This window comes from Periplaneta americana, chromosome 3 (genome assembly GCF_040183065.1).
Source record: "Periplaneta americana isolate PAMFEO1 chromosome 3, P.americana_PAMFEO1_priV1, whole genome shotgun sequence".
Classification (NCBI taxonomy): domain Eukaryota; kingdom Metazoa; phylum Arthropoda; class Insecta; order Blattodea; family Blattidae; genus Periplaneta; species Periplaneta americana.
In genome coordinates, this window is record NC_091119.1 from 86,188,841 (window position 1) to 86,207,548 (window position 18,708).

An 18,708-nucleotide genomic window follows, 5' to 3' on the forward strand; every position below is an offset into this window, starting at 1 on the left:
TTCGCAAAGACAAAGTATCTGAACTTAAAAATAAACTTTCGGAACAGCAGTTAATTTTTAAGAATATGTCCACTCAGTCCGAAACTTTGGCCAGAGCGAGCTTTGCGGTATCACAAATAATTGCAAAGAAATCGAAACCATTCTCAGATGGCGAGTTTGTTAAAGAATGCCTTCAGAGTGTTGCTGATATTATATCGTCATCTGAATGCAAGAACTAGGTAACTCGAAATTTGCGTTTTTTTAGTTATCTCTGTTATAGCATAGAAAAAAAATCGCACAGAATGTATACAGTGTAATCCAAGAACTAGGTAACTGATCGAACGATACCAGCAACATCTATTTTCCAATGTAACAAATAGTAAAAGAAAACGAGACAAATTCCTTAGTGCAATAAATAAGTAAATAGGCAATATCTCAAAATAGAAAAAATTGAGTTGCCTAGTTTTTGCATTGAGGTGACGATATGTCCTGACAAGAAAATGGAGTTTGCTAAATTAAGCTTATCGCGATAAGACTGTAGCTCACTGAATTGACGAATTAGCGACCAATATAGAGGGAACTTTAAAATCCTGAGCCACAAATTTCTAGTTCTATTATCTTGCACTCGATGAGAATTATGATGCTAGCAATACTGCCCAATTAGCAATTTTCTTAAGGGGGTTGATAACGATTTCATTATTACAGAAAAATTAGATGCTCTTGTCCCCCTTAAAGGTACCACTAAAGCCATTGATTTAATGGGGGTGTCACTGAAACCTTGAAAACGCTTGGTTTGAAATATACAAATCTATCTGGTGTAACAATGACGGAGCCCCTTCATTTGCAGGAAAACGAGAAGGGTTAGTTAAATTACTGCAAGCAGAGGCAGCTGAAGTAGGCAATATTTCTATAATGCAATATCATTGTTTAATACACCAAGAAAATCTTTGTGCTAAGTCCCTAAAGATAGATAGTGTTTTGAAGGTCGTCGTAAAAGTAATGAATTTCATTCGTTCACAAGGTTTGTGGCATAGAGAATTTCAGAATTTCTTAAACAGTCTCAATTCAGAATTAGAAGACATTGTTTATTACAGTGACATAAGATGGCTGAGTCGTGGTAAAATTTGACGCGAGTGTTTTATCTCAAAAACGAAATACAAACATTCATGGAGAAAAAGAGAAAAACCTATTGCAGAATTTACTGATGCAGAATGGATGTGTGAGTTTGCATTTCTGGTAGATATCACAACACAACTGAACGAATTTAATTCACGTCTCCAAGGTAAAGATCAAGTGATCACTACTATGTTTAATCATGTGAAGGCCTTCGAAACTAAATTGCAACTTTGGGAATCACAAATAAAAAAAGTGCATTTTCCAGCTCTACAAAAGTGTAATGACCAAATATCTAAAAAATATGCAGATATATTAGAACTGAGAAACGAATTCTCTGCTAGATTTTAAGACTTCAAGGAAAATGTTGCAAGTTTCAGTCTAATAACATAGGCGAGGTCTCCGAGAATCTGCAAATGGAGTGCGTTGATTTTCAATGTGCGTCAGACATAAGGAATAAGTTTTACAATGTCCCCTTACTAGAACTCTATCGCAACTGTTTTTCCAGAGAAAATATCCGGGCATTAATAGACATGCACTTTGCTACACGGTACGTTTCGGTAGCACATACAGTACATATGTGAACAAGTGTTCTCCAGGATGAAACGTGTTAAGGCTGGTTCACAATAAACCGGGAATGGAAACGGCAACGAGAACGAGAACGGAAATATTGTTAAAATAAGTATATTTGAATGTGGGGATTCACAACTAACTATTGTGAACGCTCACATTTAAATACATTTATTTTAACATTATTTCCGTTCTCGTTCTCGTTGCCGTTTCCTTTCCCGGTTTATTGTGAACCAGTCTTTAAGTGCGCAACGAGAATGCGAATCACTGACAGTCATCTGGAGAGTTCACTTCGAGTTGCCTCGTTCGTGAGAAGCAGTGTCAAATGTCGCATTGACAGGTAAAATATTAATTTATTTAATATTATCAATTAAATACAACAATTTCAATTGAATGAAAATTTTATATTAGGCCTAATTTTAGATATGTTTATCTTTATAATGTTCAATTTGGATATTATATGAATATGATGAAATATGCCTATTATTTAAAAAAATTAAATCACATGGCCGGGAAACTAATCCACCTTAATGACAGTGGTTCTTTGCCAAAAAAGGTTGGATACGCCTGATTTAAAGTGTAATACAACCATTTAAACAAACATGAAGTATTGCTGACATCACTCGTGTTAAATTTAACAGATGATTCGTTAGTCTGGACTCTGAAGTAGTGTTGTATTATTTTTATTCTACAAGATAAATTATTTGCATGACTGATTGAAGTTGAGAAATACTTGTAGTTCAGCCTTTATCAAGTCCACAGAATACTTCTTTCTTACATCTGATCACTTAAACTTCATAGCATTTTAAAAATAAATCTCTGCATATGGTTCTTGTAGACTCCATGTTCAAAATAATTGCAGAAAAAATGTCGATGATGTCTGTTAAGTCCCACCCAAATTACCATAAGAATAATGTAACTAAGTCCTGCTTTTAATGAAATCCAGTTTAAGTGAAATGCCATTTTAAGGAATACTTTTTAAGTGGATTTTATGATAATGAACCGGAAATATCAACTCCACTTTCAATAATCAATAGCACCAGCATATTTGATAGCGCATCTCAATCAATAGTAATACAGCGCCACACCGCAGCATAATTCTTTATGGTCTTGCTTTGCTTTGCGTCACAGTGTAGTTGCATTGCTTGCTTTGTTCTCGTGAGTTGTATGGACCCTTTTTCCAAATTTTTTTTTGTTAGTTTATGCTGTTTATACATTGTTATAATGGCGACTAAACAGAAAGTGAAAATAATAACAGACCTTGAGGCTAAACCTCAAATAACACTATCACATATGGCAAAAAAGCATAGTTTGCCAGCTACTTCATTATGGGGAATAATGAAGAAGAAGGAAGAAATTTTCAAGGCCGAGTTTCAGTGTGATTCAGATTCAACCAAACAGAAAAACATTCATGTCTCACTGTTTGAAGAGTTAGAAAATATTATAATGAAATTTATAGTTAATAATAATTATAGGCTTAATTAAATAATTATAATGTTTGCTATATAATACACGTTAGTACTAGCTATTTTAGTCTTTCCTTCTCCATTTTATGTACATCCCCTTTTAAGAAAATCTCCTCTTTAAGGGGGAGGGGGAAGTAATCTCTCAGAGATTCATTAAAAAGAGCCTACATATATAATATTATATTACCAGTTGTTCTGTATGGTTGTGAAACTTGGATTCTAACTTTGAGAGAGGAACAGAGGTTAAAGGTGTTTGAGTATAAGGTGCTTAGGAAAATATTTGGGGCTAAGACGGATGAAGTTACAGGAAAATAGAGAAAGCTACACAACGCAGAACTGCATGCATTGTATTCTTCACCTGACATAATTAGGAACAGTAAAGCCAGATGTCTGAGATGGGCAGGACATGCAGGGCGAATCCAGAAATGCATATAGAGTGTTAATTGAGAGGCCGAAGGGAAAAATACCTTTAGGGAGGGCGAGATGTAGATGGGAGGATAATATAAAATGGATTTGAGGGAGGTGGGATATGATTGTAAAGAGACTGGATTAATCTTGCTCAGGATAGGGATCGATGGTGGGTTTATGTGAGAGCAACAATGAGCCTCTGGGTCAGTAGCGGCTCGCTGTAAAAAAATAGGTGAAGTGCTATTCACATAAACAAAAGCATGAACAGTTTAAACAATATAATGAGTGGGCCTACTATTCGTAAACTATGTGCAATTTTACTAGTTCTAGAACACATGCAAACAGAAAAACTAATTTATTTCAGGACTCACCCAATTTCTTTCATACCAAGTCAATCTTCCTATCTTTTAAAGCAGCAAACCTGTCGATGATGGCTTCATAAAATGTCTGACTTTAACTGAGGGTGGACAGTATATCTCTATGCAAAGCTATGGGGCTAATGATGAAAGTCTCTCCTGTGATGTAGCATTCCGAGTGAAATTTTCAATATTTTCAAACAGAAAAGCTTCTTTCATTAGAAGAATTTTTTTTAAAGTTATTTTATACAATTTCTCTATTTTCTTAGCACTTTTTAAAACAAAGAACAAATGGAACTGTAGGTCGTACATATTTGTTATCCTCATATTTAAGTCTACAAAACGGCATTACAAACTGTGTCATTTTCGAGATACATATTTCGCACTCATGTATCAACATTTTCCATGTACTGGTACCTAAGCGGCACTTCACTTAATTCACCTGAATAACTGTCTCTGCTCTGTGTTCCTTAAACGCCATAAGTAAGTAAGTGAAACCTGTCTAAAGCGACCATCTGAAGTTACTTTGTAAAATGGCCGTTTTATCAGGTGGCCGCTTGATTAAGGTTTTTTATGAATCATCATGAAAATATTGAATTTCATTGACTTTTTAGTACTGTGCGCGTACAACAATCGTGCATATTAATGTCAGCCTCTTCCATTCTTGCAACTAATCTTTTCAAAACTTGCTTGCGGTACCTCAGTTTAAATGATTGGATAATACCTTGATCAAGGGGCTGGAGGTGTGATGTATTTGGGAGAAGGAACACCAATTTCACAGATCACATTGCGATTTTGTCGTTTGATCTTGGAATTGAAATCGCATAGCTAATTCTCAAACAATGATGATGTCATCCAAGCTTTATTGTTGGCAGTCCACTTCACCCCCAATAAACCCATGTCAACATTTTTCAAACATCTCGGTTTAAATGATTTCTCTATAATTAAGAGTGGTTCTTTCTCTCCTGCAGCATTACAACAAAAGAACAGGGTTATTCTGTCTTTTGCCAACTTCCCCCCCTTTACACTCTTTATTTTCTTAAAACTTAAAGTTTTGTTAGGGAGGGCCCTGAAAAAAAAAAACCTGTGTCGTCAACATTGTAAATGTCTCTGAGTTCATATTCCGCAAGAATTGAAGGCAGTCTATTCTTTCCATTCTTCAATAACATTGATTGCAATGTCACCTCCTACACCAGACACAGAACGAAATGCAATGTTATGCCGTTTTCTAAAGCACTCTAACCACCCATTACTAGCAACAAAATTGCTTACATTGAGTCCTTTGGCAATTTCAAGAGCTTTCTCTTGAATCATAGGCCCACTTATTGACAATTTCTTCACCCTCGCACACTTGAACCATTTGTAAACGAAAACATTCACATTACTAAACACAGATTCTCTCTTCCTTTTTGGGCCACCACGCATATTTTTCTCCCATTCTTTTAATATTCCATCTTTATTCTTTATTGAATATTTTTGCAATTTTTATCGCAGATGTTCCCTTCTCACTTTCTTCAATCATTTTTCGTCTCACCTCTAAACTTAACACCACTAGATTTATTGTTAGACAATTTCTCTCTCAAAGTAACTTCACAGTTCCTCTGAATCAACTAAATGAAAAGAAAAAAATTCGTAAAAGCTGGTGCAAATGCAGAAAGATAGATAGAGGAGAAAAAAATAAAAAAATTCGAATGGTTAACTACTGACCTAAAACATACTGTGCCATTTTCGATAGAAAAAGTCCATGTTTCAATCCTTTAAAAACGAGTAAGAATTTATAGCTGTGCAGGGTCGGAGTGGAAAGTGACGAAAGTCATAAAACAGTAACCAACTAACCCCAAGATATGGAGGGTGTACTGTTGTACACTTAGCTATTGTCCTCGCGATATTGCTTCCTGTCCTGTAACCATCGAAAAAATAGTATCTGTGAAAAGATTTTTTGTTGGACAGCGACTGTTATAGTCAGGTTCCAATCCAAATAGACCCCGACCGCTGGCCGGCGCATGAGGTGGGCACTAAATAAAGTGAGAATTTGTATTCATATATATACAATAAAATAACATTTTTAAGTTATTCTTGAAACAATTACTTTGAAACTGACAGAAAATTGTTTGCATCATTAATTCAATTCATAATTAAATTTCATTCGATTGGGAAGGAGTGACTGTATTGCTTTCTTGATCTTACAAAGGCAGTTGTTGCGGAAAAGAGAAATAGCCATTGTCTGCTTGTGCTGCTCCCTGGAAGCAGTCCCTTTAACTATGTGTACATCGTTGCCATATGTCACACGCATGTAATGCTGAATGATGAAATGTATAGAAATGTTCATGTATATTTTATAACGAAGAAAATTTTTACATTTTATTTGGAAGAAAGAGTTATTTTTCGTGCAAATTCTTCATAAAACCTGCTTTTTATTGAAAATATCGCGATTATGAACTAATTTCGTGGAGTTTTATAAATTTTGCGAAAATTCAAGGCTGTATTTCACTTAATTTTGTATTTTCATTAAGGAGCTTGCATTTTCAATGCATAAAATTAAGTTTTTAACACATTTCGCATATATCGTTAATACCAAAAAATTACATTCCTACTTATGAGACATTGGTACATAATTCCAATAGAAAACTAATTCAATAGAAAAGTCCGTAACTTACCTTCAGAATGTGGTCAAGAGGTCTCTCCTTTTGTACAAATACCCTCAATGTCTGTGCCAAATTGAAAATATCATTCAGCTGGTCTTTGCTGAACATGTTGACAGACAGTATGTGCTGCCCTGTGAGCCCGTGACTGCTGGAAGTTGCTGGAACTGCCACCACAGGTGGAATGAACAGATTTGGATTGCTGTCGCTCTTGTGGCGACCCAAACTCGAGAATGGAACTGGTGAGACACAGCGAGCACCAGCCTGAAGTTTCATATATTCCTTCAAGTCCAGTTCTGGCAACAGGTGGAGTCCAGCTTTTGCACCAGTATCAGAAAGCAATTTTGAATAGGTATCTGCAACGTAAGGAACGAGACTCAATATAATACTACACAGCATTCATATATTTTCACATTCAGATCACCATTGGGTAATTTTACATGTGTTAAGATTGTAATAAAAATAAATCACAAGAGACTAGATAGAAGGCAGGTCTCACAAGCCATGGAGTTGCATTCTCTCTCCAGAATGACTGCCAGCAAACAAGAGGTAACTGATGTAAGTAATGTAGAAAAAAAGATTCTTTTCCCTGACCAATAAAAGTACAGCTGAACAGTCACAGGACTCGTTGCAAATAAGCATAATAAAATTACATCAACATAAACACAGACAATGCCAGTTATCTTGTTATACAGTGTTTTCTATTTTATTCTGTACAGGAGCCCAGGGCACGTTCTTAGAGAAAGTAAGTTCATATACCACTTTGCGAGGAGTCTTAGTTTTCGAGTAATATTCTTATCTTGCTATAACTGGTCCTGATATTTCTAAAATACATTACACGTGACTACATAAACACGTTCATACGAAATCTATTCTTAAATGTACCATTTTCTAGGTAGAGTATATTTTATATTAAATATGTTATTCTTTGATCGTAGTCTGTGCTTTGAAATGAGCAACTCTGTTCAATATAACTTTCCTAGGAAATCAGGACACCTTAAATATTCAGCAATCAACAAAAACAAGGAACAATGATTAACCTTCTAAAGCTCTACTGACAAATAAATTATAGGAGCACCAAAAATCAGCATCATTACAACAATAAAAATAATGATAATGGTAATAATAATAATAATAATAATAATAATAATAATAACAACAACAACAACCTATAAAATGATTCAGGTAAGACATACTGGGATCGAAGTATAGTGCAGTCACATCATGCTTGATCCAAAGAACGTGGGCGGGACCAAGCCTGTAGAGTGCAAGGTACAACACGGTATTTTATATTCATAATCTCCGGTGTATTGCACTCATATAACTTTCATTAATTAATGGCATGCACACAATCATCTTTTTGTTTCACTAACCTGTGTTACAGTAGTTGCTGAAAGTGGTGTCCATTAGCATTCAGAATTTCCCGACATCTTTTGATGAAATTTGAATTCACATACAAAAGTTCTTCTTTCGTTATCCTTGTAATTTCTGTTCTTATATTGTCTTTCAGTTCATTGATAGTGTGTGTGAATTACTTCTACAGACCCTATTTTTCATGATTCCCCACAAATAATAATCACACATATTAAGATTTGGGGAATGTGCGGGCCACAACTCTGTAGAAATAATTTTGTCATCAAAACCTCCCTTATAGCGTCCAAAGAAGCACCTGAAGTATGGACTGTGGCAGAATCTTGTTGAAAATATGCATATTGTCTCTCATTATCAGATAATTTTTTCAAGAAACTGTGCAAGTATTTGCGTATGCTACCTCTCTGAATTTACAGTATCTTAAAAAATATCAGTCCTATTACTCGATTTACGGCACATCAGACACCAATCTTTTCATCATGCAGGGAAACTTCGTGAATTAATAGCGAATTTTCTGTGCATCAGAATCTATTGTTCTGTGAACATACATAACCAAGTAAATGAAACCATGGTTCATCAGAGAAAATTATTAAATCTGGATCAACAATACTGTCAACAATGTTTTGTAAAATCCAATTACAGAAATTCACTCGACTTTCATTGTCATGCGGCCTTAATTCTTGGACTACAATAGCCTAACTCTGTACGGTTTCAATTTTAAAAGTTTAGTACCAGTAGCTGTCTTGGCTTAAGTTTCTGATATGCCTACTTCTTGTTCAACACGACGTAAAATTTATTAGAAGAACATTCCAGTGATGCACCAATATCATCGAGTTTTGCTTCTGTTAGAACCCTTTGTTTTGGCCTATGAATTTTAGAGTTCAGCGATCCCATTTTTCTTGATCTAATGACAAAGTTTAGAATTGTACCTCTATTTGAAGGTCGAATATCAGGGAATTTCTCTAAAAACTGTCTACACACTTGTCGGCATGAATCTATTTTGACAGAAGTTTCGTACATAAAATGTTGTTGTAGAGTAAACTTTTCAGCCGGCATTTCAATTACAGTATCCAAACAACTAATTTAATTCGCGCACGCACACACACTTCAAGCGTACATACGAGTATTTAAAAGAAGTACACAAGCACACATGTCTTCTATCACTAACATCTCGGACAGTACTAAGCTGTGGCAACGACTGGTAACATACAGGCCTGCACAGCCTTGAAATCAGCGGTTGGAATCTTTCCACATTCTTTGGAGCAAGCATGATGCGACTGCACTGTAAAATGAAACATGAATGGTTGGACATAACACAGCAGATGTTGCTTTTCTGGCCAAAATTAACAAGAAGGTGCTTCTGAGAGATGCAACAATATAAAAAAATATATATATAAAATTTTATTTACAATCTTGTATGTAACCAAAATTTAAAAATATACTGATTTGTAAGGTGAAATTATATAACTCTGGAAAGTACCTTATATGTAAATCTTATGAATCAGTTATATCCAGGCGCGGCTCGCCGAGTGAAGGGAGTGAAGGGGCCCTTCACCTAAAATTTAAAATTAAATGCTATAAGATACATTAACGAATCGCATATGTAATATTTCATTCCTAAGTCTCAGTCTACTTGTTTATAATACTGTTGCAATATATGTCTACTGTATTTTGTGACACCTTTTAGCGAGACTCGACTTACCGAGTGAAGGGAAGAAGACAAAGAGCGAGCGAGGGTTCATCATGCTCTTTCTCTCTAGCCGTATACCTGTCAGTGGACATGAACAGAACGTGTCCTCCAAACAACGTCGTTCCCCTAACAGCTGGTTACCATGACAACATGACGTCAAGTTCTCTCAGAAAACTGTGATTTTACTACCCGTGTGAAGGGATGTTTTCAACAACTAAGCATACCCGCATCAGTGCTGTGGATTTCCGAACCAGTTTTTAGCAAAGGCCACCCTCTCAATATTGTTCGCTCCTCGCCTTGATGCCTCCACCCAGACCCACAGTATGGCTCTGCCTTTTTTCCTTGTGCGGGTGTTAGACAGTTTTTAAGTGAAAGTGTGTTAAGTGTGTGTCTGTGATAATGAATCCAGTTAGTGATACTGTTTGTGCGTTACTTGAGACACCGTTTTCCAGATGGAAAGACGAAGACAAAAAAGACATTTTGACAACAGGACGACCAACCACAGCATTAAGTATTAGTGTAAAAAAGGAAAAAAAAAAAAACGGTAAATTTTATAATGTTAACTTCAAAACTCTTGGTTTTCTGAATTTCCATGGCTATGCAGTAGCCCCTATTTAGAGAAATTATTTTGTTGGCCCTGTTTGCTTTTTAGCAATAATCACAATGTTTGGAATAAAGAAGGATTTTCAGATTTTAAGAACATAACGCGGGCTCTAAACAAACACAAAGATTCTGCCCAACATCTGAAATGCAAATTGCAACTCAACACTTTCCTGAAGAATAGGAATACAATAGCTGACGCCATTCGGGAAAATGCAAGGTTACATCTTGTCCATTTCAATGAAAATGTTCGCTTAAATAGGATTTTTTTCCAACTTATAATTGATTCAGTGCTATATTTAAGCAAACAAGAACTTGGATTTAGGGGTCACGATGAAAGTGTTTCTTCAATAAATCGAGGCAATTTCAAGGAACTACTTGCATTATTAATATCTAGGAGTCCACTGGAAATTCAAAACCACTACTCTAAAATTAGCATTGTGTTCACTGGTGATTCTAAGACCATACAAAATGAAGTGCTAGACTGTATATCTGACTACATCAATGACCATGTGAAAAATGAGATTCATAACACAACTTTTTTTGCTATTGAAGTTGATGATAGCACAGATATTACTCAGACATCACAGTGTTCTATGATAATAAGATATGTAAATTCTGAAGGAATTATTGTTGAACGTTTCCTGGGGTTTCATAATGTTAGTGCTGATAGATCCTCTGAAGCATTGTTCAGCCTTTTGGATGGGGTTTTATCAGAATTTGGTTATGAGAACAAATTGGTAGCACAGTGCTATGACGGAGCAAGCGTAATGGCGGGTCACTTGAACGATCTCCAGAAGAAAGTTAAGGACAAAGCACCTCAATCTGTTTTCGTGCATTGTTTAGCCCATCGGTTAAACTTGGTGTTGCAACAGAGTTTAGAATGCAATTCTAAATGTCGCATATTTTTTGCGAGTATCAGTGGGATTCCGTCATTTTTCCACCATTCATCAAAAAGAACACACGTAATAGATTCACTCTCAGCTAGACGTATACCAACCTTAGCAGAAACTCGCTGGTGTTCTAATTCAAAATTACTCAATGTAATTGTAGAGCATTGGGAAAACTTGAAACAAGCTTTTGAGCTAATTATGAATGACGAACTGTCTGACAAGAAATCTATTCAACTTAGTAAGGGGTTTCTGAACGATATGAATAGTTTTGAATTTACCTTTCTGGCTGTAGTATTCAATGATATTTTTTCATTGACCGATGTTCTATTTGATGTTCTACAGAAAAAATCGCTGGACATTACATACTGCATATCCAAGATAAAAAGTACTTGTGCTGTAATAAACAATAAAAGAAGTGACCAGTATTTCTCGGAATTATTTGAGAAAGTTAAAGGAATGACCAGCCTAACTCGGAGAAGAGAGTACAGTACCTTGACAGAGGATGAGATTTTTCGAAATTTCAGAATTTTGTTTTTCGAGATTTTGGATACTATTTCAATGGAAATGAAAGTGAGGTTTCAAGACTGTGATAATTTGCAATTTCTCGGCCTTGTGGATACTTCAAAATTTGATAAGTATGCTAAAGATTTCCCTTCTACAGCACTTGAAAATTTACAACACTGCTATCCATTGATATTCAACAAAATTGACCGTTTGAAGAACGAACTGCGGCTACTGTATGCAGATGAGGTGAATAGGTCGTTATCTACCGCAGAGTGTTTCAAATTGTGCCAAGAAAATAAGGATGTATTTGAGGAATCATACAAATTATTTGCCTTAGTTTTAACAATTCCATCTACAAGTGCATCTGTGGAAAGAAGCTTTTCGTGTTTAAATAGAATTAAGTCTTTTAGGAGGAATACAATTTCACAAGAAAGACTCACAGCATTGGCAAATATTTCTATTCAGAAAGAACTTTTGTGTGAACTGATGAAAGAGCAGCCATTTTATGAAGACATCACGGATAGGTTTGCTGCTCTCAAGAACCGGAGGATTGACTTAATATACAATGTCCAATTTTTATGGGAGTGTATTTTTAAACTCTATTATCGTGCTATACTAACCCCATTTAGCCCTTCACCTCCTTGTTTGGGTAGGAGCCGCCACTGGTTATATCAGCAACACTTTTAATTCCTCATACTCCTCAAGATGTCGAGAAGCTCTTGAATGTCTGGACATCAGGAACAACACATTCATAGTAATATAGAAGACTATGCTGTTGATTATATACAACATTTCTGAAGATTCCTCAGTAAGACAACATAGGCTATTGGTAATAGGATTTTTAAAAATGAAAGTTCATATAAATAGGCCTAGTTATGTGACAATGATTTCTGCTTCCTTCCTTTTAATGAGTTAACAGAGAGGGAGCCTTAATTTTGTCTATTTTCGACATAATTCTACTAGTGTACATAATATAGTGCATGTTTTGACGCAGGTAACTCGTGAGGTATTTTATAGGATAATTGGCAATAATGTATGACCTCCTAAGTCCTCCGACTTAACATCATGAGACTTGTCTCTCTGGAAGAACTTGAAAGACAATGTGTGCAAATGAAACCCTTGCACACCGAAACAAATGAAGAACAGCATCCATGAAAACATTGCCTCCAAGGAACTGCAATGAATGTTGGGTAATTTTTAAAGAGGTACCAAAATGTTTGGATTCTGACAGCTTGGTTAATTTTGACTACTAAATAACTTTTCCAATGTTTAACTTCAATAAATGAATACCTACGTAAAGTTATTTGCTAGCCACTTTGTTTGCATTACTGAACAATCCTTAACATCAGAAAGTGGAAATACATTCATTGGCAAGATGAAAGCTAGGCGACACAAAACCAATCTGATAATCTCCGTGAACATATATAGTACCAGTATAATTTCAAAAGAAAAACTGTTCCAGAGCTGGGCATCAAACCCGGGACCTGTGGCTAAGCATGCCAATGATCTACCAATTGAGCTGCCCAGGAACTCTACCAGACCCTGGTTCAATTATTCTTTTATATCCACATACTTCAAGTGGGTTGACAAGATGTTAGAGACCCAACATTGAGTGCATACTTTCTGTGTGACTTAAATTTGTAGTTTTCTATTAACAAACAGTAACATGTATTATACAAATCTGGCTTTCAGGTATAGCTCCCTATAAAACCGACCAATAATTTCAAGGGAAATATTGTCACAGCTTTATATTATATAGTAATTTCCTAGCCAAGTAAGAAGAAGTACTATGGAAACACGCAGTTAAAGAAATAGTTATAAAATTATATTTGCTCACGTAATTATTAATTAATGAATTCACTTATTCCATCATGTACTGTCAGGTACAGGCCTTTTGAACTGTTCCTGCTTCAAAAGTGATCACCCAGCCATCTTGTCATGGTCGACCTATACATCTGTAATCTGTTGCTTGATACTCTAATATTTGTTTTGGGAAGCAAGTGGTTTGCATTGTCTGGATATGTGATTAACAGTTTCTTCTATGGTCGTCTATTTTTTCTAAAACACATTGAATTTTTAATTCCTTCCTGATATCCGAGTTTCTGATCTGCTCCATGAAGATGTTCCCAGCTAGAGGTCAGGGAAATCTCACTTCTGCTGTTTCTTTTCTTCATCTATCTTATCTGTTCATGGTCAAATTCTGAGTTGTACAACAAAACTGCGAGGACTATAAATGTATATAATTTTAATTGTGTGTCTCCCCAGACCTTGTGTCTCGAAGTTCTTTCATAGTCCATTTATCTTGTTGAAATTATTTTTTTCCTCATTTAGGTCCTTTTCTTGGGTTACTGGTATAGGATACATTTACTATAAAGTACATGAACTTTGTTGTTTGTTCTATTATTTTCCCTTTGATCCTTATTTTAAGTCGCCCTCGGTAACGCAGTTGGTATAGTGCTGGCCTTCTATGCTCGAGGTTGCGGGTTTGATCCCGGCCAAGGTCGGTGGCATTTAAGTGTGTTTAAATGCGACAGGCTCATGTCAATAGGTTTATTGGCATGTAAAAGAACTCCTGTGGGACAAAAATTTCGGCACACCAGCGACACTGATATAACCTCTGCAGTTGCGAGTGTCATTAAATAAACCATAATTTTTTTTTCTTATTTTAAACCTAATTTGTCCCCCCTTCCAAAACCAATTACGTAATTTGTTTTCTCTTCTGAAACTTGCAGATTGAATTTCTCTATGATCTTAATACAGTAAATCATATCGCCTTCTGTAAATTATTTTCTGAATCAGCTGAAATAATCTCGTCATTAGCGAACAGTGAGGTGTTTAAAATGGTATTGTTTAATTTAAAATGCAACTTTTAACAGCCTGATCAATGTAAATATGGTATTAAAAAGTACAGGTGATGGTGGGTGGAAACTTGGAAATAGGCGATTTCTCAATCATTTCTACGCCTTATGTCGATACTTAAGGTTCTATTTAAGTGTCACATATGCTTTATACATTTTTGTCATGTTTTCCGGAAATTCTTTTTCTTTAGTATAATGTCCCACGTTTGTTTCTTAACACCTGATCAAAGGCCTTTCATAATCAATGAACAAAATATACATAGATATCAGAGGCGGCCGGTGAGGCATTCTGGTGGTGGCGCCAAAAATGAAAAAAAATTTTACACAAATTACCCTAGTGAAACTGATAATCGCAGCTCATGTTTACATTATGTTAAATAAAACACATTAATTAAACCAGCTATTTTACCAGGTGTATAGTTAATAATGCATCTAGTAACAGTTACAATAACATTTCCGAAACTAATAACGAAATTTACAGATACAGATAATGCAAAACTGTCACAGTATTGTTAGTCAAATACAAATAAATTTTATAACTAATAAAATTACTGGCGAGGAATCAAGAAGGCCGTGATATACATAGGTTTGTGTGTATAAAAGTTCTTCGATTTTTAGCGTTTAAGTTTGTTTTTAATCACAATTTCATTAAACATAAATTATATTTAACATCTATAAGTTTATAAATTTTGATTCAGATAATTATTATTGACTAATTTGTTTAATACTATCTAAAATTCTTTAATTATAATCTTCTTCATTGTTGTACACTGAAAACAACATGGATACTATAAACAGAAACCTACAAATAGAAAATTACAACAGGAAAAACACGATCAAGATTCAATTTGCATAATCTGCTACTAGACCATCAGCACAGGAAATTCATCAGTGGATTGTAAAGAAAATGGTAATCAACACAGATCAAGTGGACACACTACAACTGCATAACAGAGAGAGAGCAATTTATCTGAAGGTAACTATAGCCACATTGTATAATACATTACTTGATAAGTACCAGGGAGAAATAGAATTTCAATATGAATCAGGAGAAATAACTCACGTTAATATAGGACCACCAGACTCAGCTAGTGTTACAGTTCGAGTATTCAATTTCCCCCCAGAAATTCCCAGCTCAGTTTTACAGACCGTTCTGAACAAATACGGTACCATACAAGACATTCGAAATGAAACTTGGAGTACACAATACTTGCTTCCGGTTTACAATGGAGTAAAAGCAGTACGAATGAATATCCAAAAAAATATTCCAGCAACAATACAGGTAGCTTCCTACACAGCTGACATTACTTATCCTGGACAACCTCAGGCATGTTTTGTTTGCGGAGACACAACTCATATGAAACAAGATTGTCCTCAACGAACTGTATCACTAAGATTGCAACCCCGTAACACTCCCAGATTGCTAAGTGAAGTAGTAAAGTTTAACTTAAGTGAACCACAAAACACAGATGTAAATACTGCAGTGGATGAATTTTCAGAAAACAAAAGTTTGAGAAATGATGACGAAAACAGTGATTTGCAGTGTATCACTAATGTACACGAGACCATGGACACAAATACCAATGCTCTCAGTATTTCGTCTACACCTCCCACTGAAGCACTGATACGATGTAAAAGACCGATTCCACCAAGTGAATCTTCATCTAGTAATCCCACTGCACATATTGATTCTTTGTCTGAAGTCTCTCCCTACAATACTGATGGGGAAACTACTGCCAATCCTAAAAATCATTCCAAACTAAATCCACCCAGGAAAAAGTCAAAAAAGGTGAAGCCACCTACATTAGATGAACAACTACATCCAGTAAAACACATATTAGAAGCGACACCGAGTGAGTTTATTCTAAACTACACACAGCTCAAAAGTTTGTATGAAAATACAGTAGGAGTTACTGATATCCTGAAAGTTGCTTTGTCTTATACAAATGACACTGAGGGTCTAATTGAAATGCTCCAGAAACTTTACCCACACTATCAAGATAAGGGCATTAAAAATAGAACTACGAGGATCGAAAACTGTCTGCGTGCCATAATAAGTATGGAAAGTGACAACAATGGGGAAACTGATGCCGTAGACAATATTCAAACGCCAATCCATCCTTAGAATCATTCCCGTTTCATTGCTCCAGTGGAATATTAATGGGTTTTGGACCCAGTATGAATATCTACAAAAGTTAACTACATTACATCAACCTGGTGTCATGTGTTTGCAGGAAACTAACTTTAGTAATAATTATGTCGCAAATATCAAACAGTATTCTTCATACAATAAAAATCGCAATATATACCATCATGCTAGCGGAGGAGTGGCTACGTATGTTAACAACAATGTAACTAGTAAAGAAGTGCCACTTATTTCCAACTTTGAAGCAGTAGCAGTAATTGTTTTATTATGTATCGAAATATGTATATGTAACCTATATCTGCCTAACAATCAACCTATTGATTTACACAATCTGAAGGACTTAATCAATCAATTACCAAGACCTTTTATATTACTCGGCGATTTTAACGCTCATAGTACTCTTTGGGGATGCTCTAATACGAATTCAAGGGGAAAAATCATAGAATCTCTGCTAGAATCCGAAGATGTTATATTACTAAATTCACTGAAACCTACATATTACAGTACTGCTCACGGAACTTCCAGCAGTATAGACCTCTCTTTTTGTACTCCAGATATTGCTCCTCTACTTTTGTGGTCTGCTCATGATACTCTTTTTGGAAGTGATCATTTTCCAATTTTGCTCGAAATTACATCACACTTAAGCTGTAATCTCCCTATAATTAAATGGAACCTCAAGAACGCTAATTGGTCTGACTTCAGAACTGCAATTAATGGACAAATAAGTACTCTTCTTCCTCCATGTGACTTTCACACTTCATGTATTAACAAAATAATAGATGATTTTAGCGCACTGATACTCAAATCTGCAGAAAAAAGTGTTACTAAAACATTAATATCATCCCACAGAAAATCTGTACCTTGGTGGAATGAATCTTGCAAATTAGCAGTAAAAAACAAAAATAGAGCATTTTACAAATACAAACGGAAACCAACAGTAGAAAATAAGATCAATTTCCAAAAACTTCGAGCTATAGCGAGGAAGACAATCAAAGACAGCAAAAAAGCATCCTGGTTATCTTATCTTTCATCTATGTCTCATCAGACACCTCAACATATAATATGGGACCGCTTGAGGAAAATCAGAGGTATCAACAGGAACACTTACATTAGTGCTATCTGCCAGCCCAATAGTAATGTCTTAGTAACTAATCCACAAGACATAGCCAATACCTTAGCAGATACTTTTTCCAAAATATTCAGTGACTGCAACTATGAACAAGATTTCTTACACATTAAAAACAATGCCCCTGAACTCGATCCAAATGAAATGAACTGCAATACAGACCAGAGCTTTAATGATATACTTACTCTACGAGAAGTACAAGACGCCTTGAGCCACTCTAAGAATAACAGCCCCGGCCGGACAATATTCCATATGAATTTCTAAAACAACTCCCACCAGATGGTGTTTTATATCTTTATGAAGTGTATAATTATATTTGGTCCAAACAAGTGTTCCCTGATCAATGGCGAAATGCTATTATAATACCAATTCTCAAGCCTGATAAAAACCGAAGTGCACCAGAAAATTACCGCCCTATTGCTTTGACGTGTACAATGTGTAAGTTGCTGGAGAAGATAATCAATAAACGTCTACGATGGACTCTAGAACAACGAAACTTTTTCACAACATCACAGAATGGTTTCCGACAATTTCACTCGACAATTGACTCCTTAATTACATTGGAATCCGAAATATTGAACGCCTTTCTTAATAAGCAACATCTTCTTGCAGTTAATTTAGATATTCATAAAGCATATGATATGGTTTGGCGCCAATATGTTGTGAAAGTGCTAATAAAAAACCAAATCACTGGAAACATGATTAGGTTTATCCATAATTTTCTACAAAATCGTACAATACAAGTCAAAGTTAACGGTACATTATCAAAGAAAGTTATAATAAACAACGGTGTGCCTCAAGGTTCAGTTATTAGTGTCACACTTTTTCTAGTAGCCATTAATAATATTACATCTCATGTAAGTTTACCAGCAAAAACCTGTCTATTTGCAGATGATCTCACTATCTTTTGCACAGGAAAAAACTTGACAACAACGCAAGACATTATCCAATCATCAGTGAAAGGAATAGAAAATTGGGCCAAAGAA

The 18,708-nt window shown here is 35.5% G+C and overlaps 1 protein-coding gene across 2 annotated transcripts in view; it reads right to left on the reverse strand.

The window, feature by feature from the left end:
* Positions 1 to 18,708, reverse strand: part of r (carbamoyl-phosphate synthetase 2, aspartate transcarbamylase, and dihydroorotase rudimentary) — a 441,968-nt gene that overhangs the window by 15,844 nt on the left and 407,416 nt on the right. For both annotated transcript variants that reach the window (XM_069820902.1, XM_069820901.1), the window contains exon 29: positions 6,550 to 6,890. In XM_069820902.1, the coding sequence (XP_069677003.1) occupies positions 6,550 to 6,890 (341 nt within the window). The remainder of the gene's footprint in view (positions 1 to 6,549; positions 6,891 to 18,708) is intronic.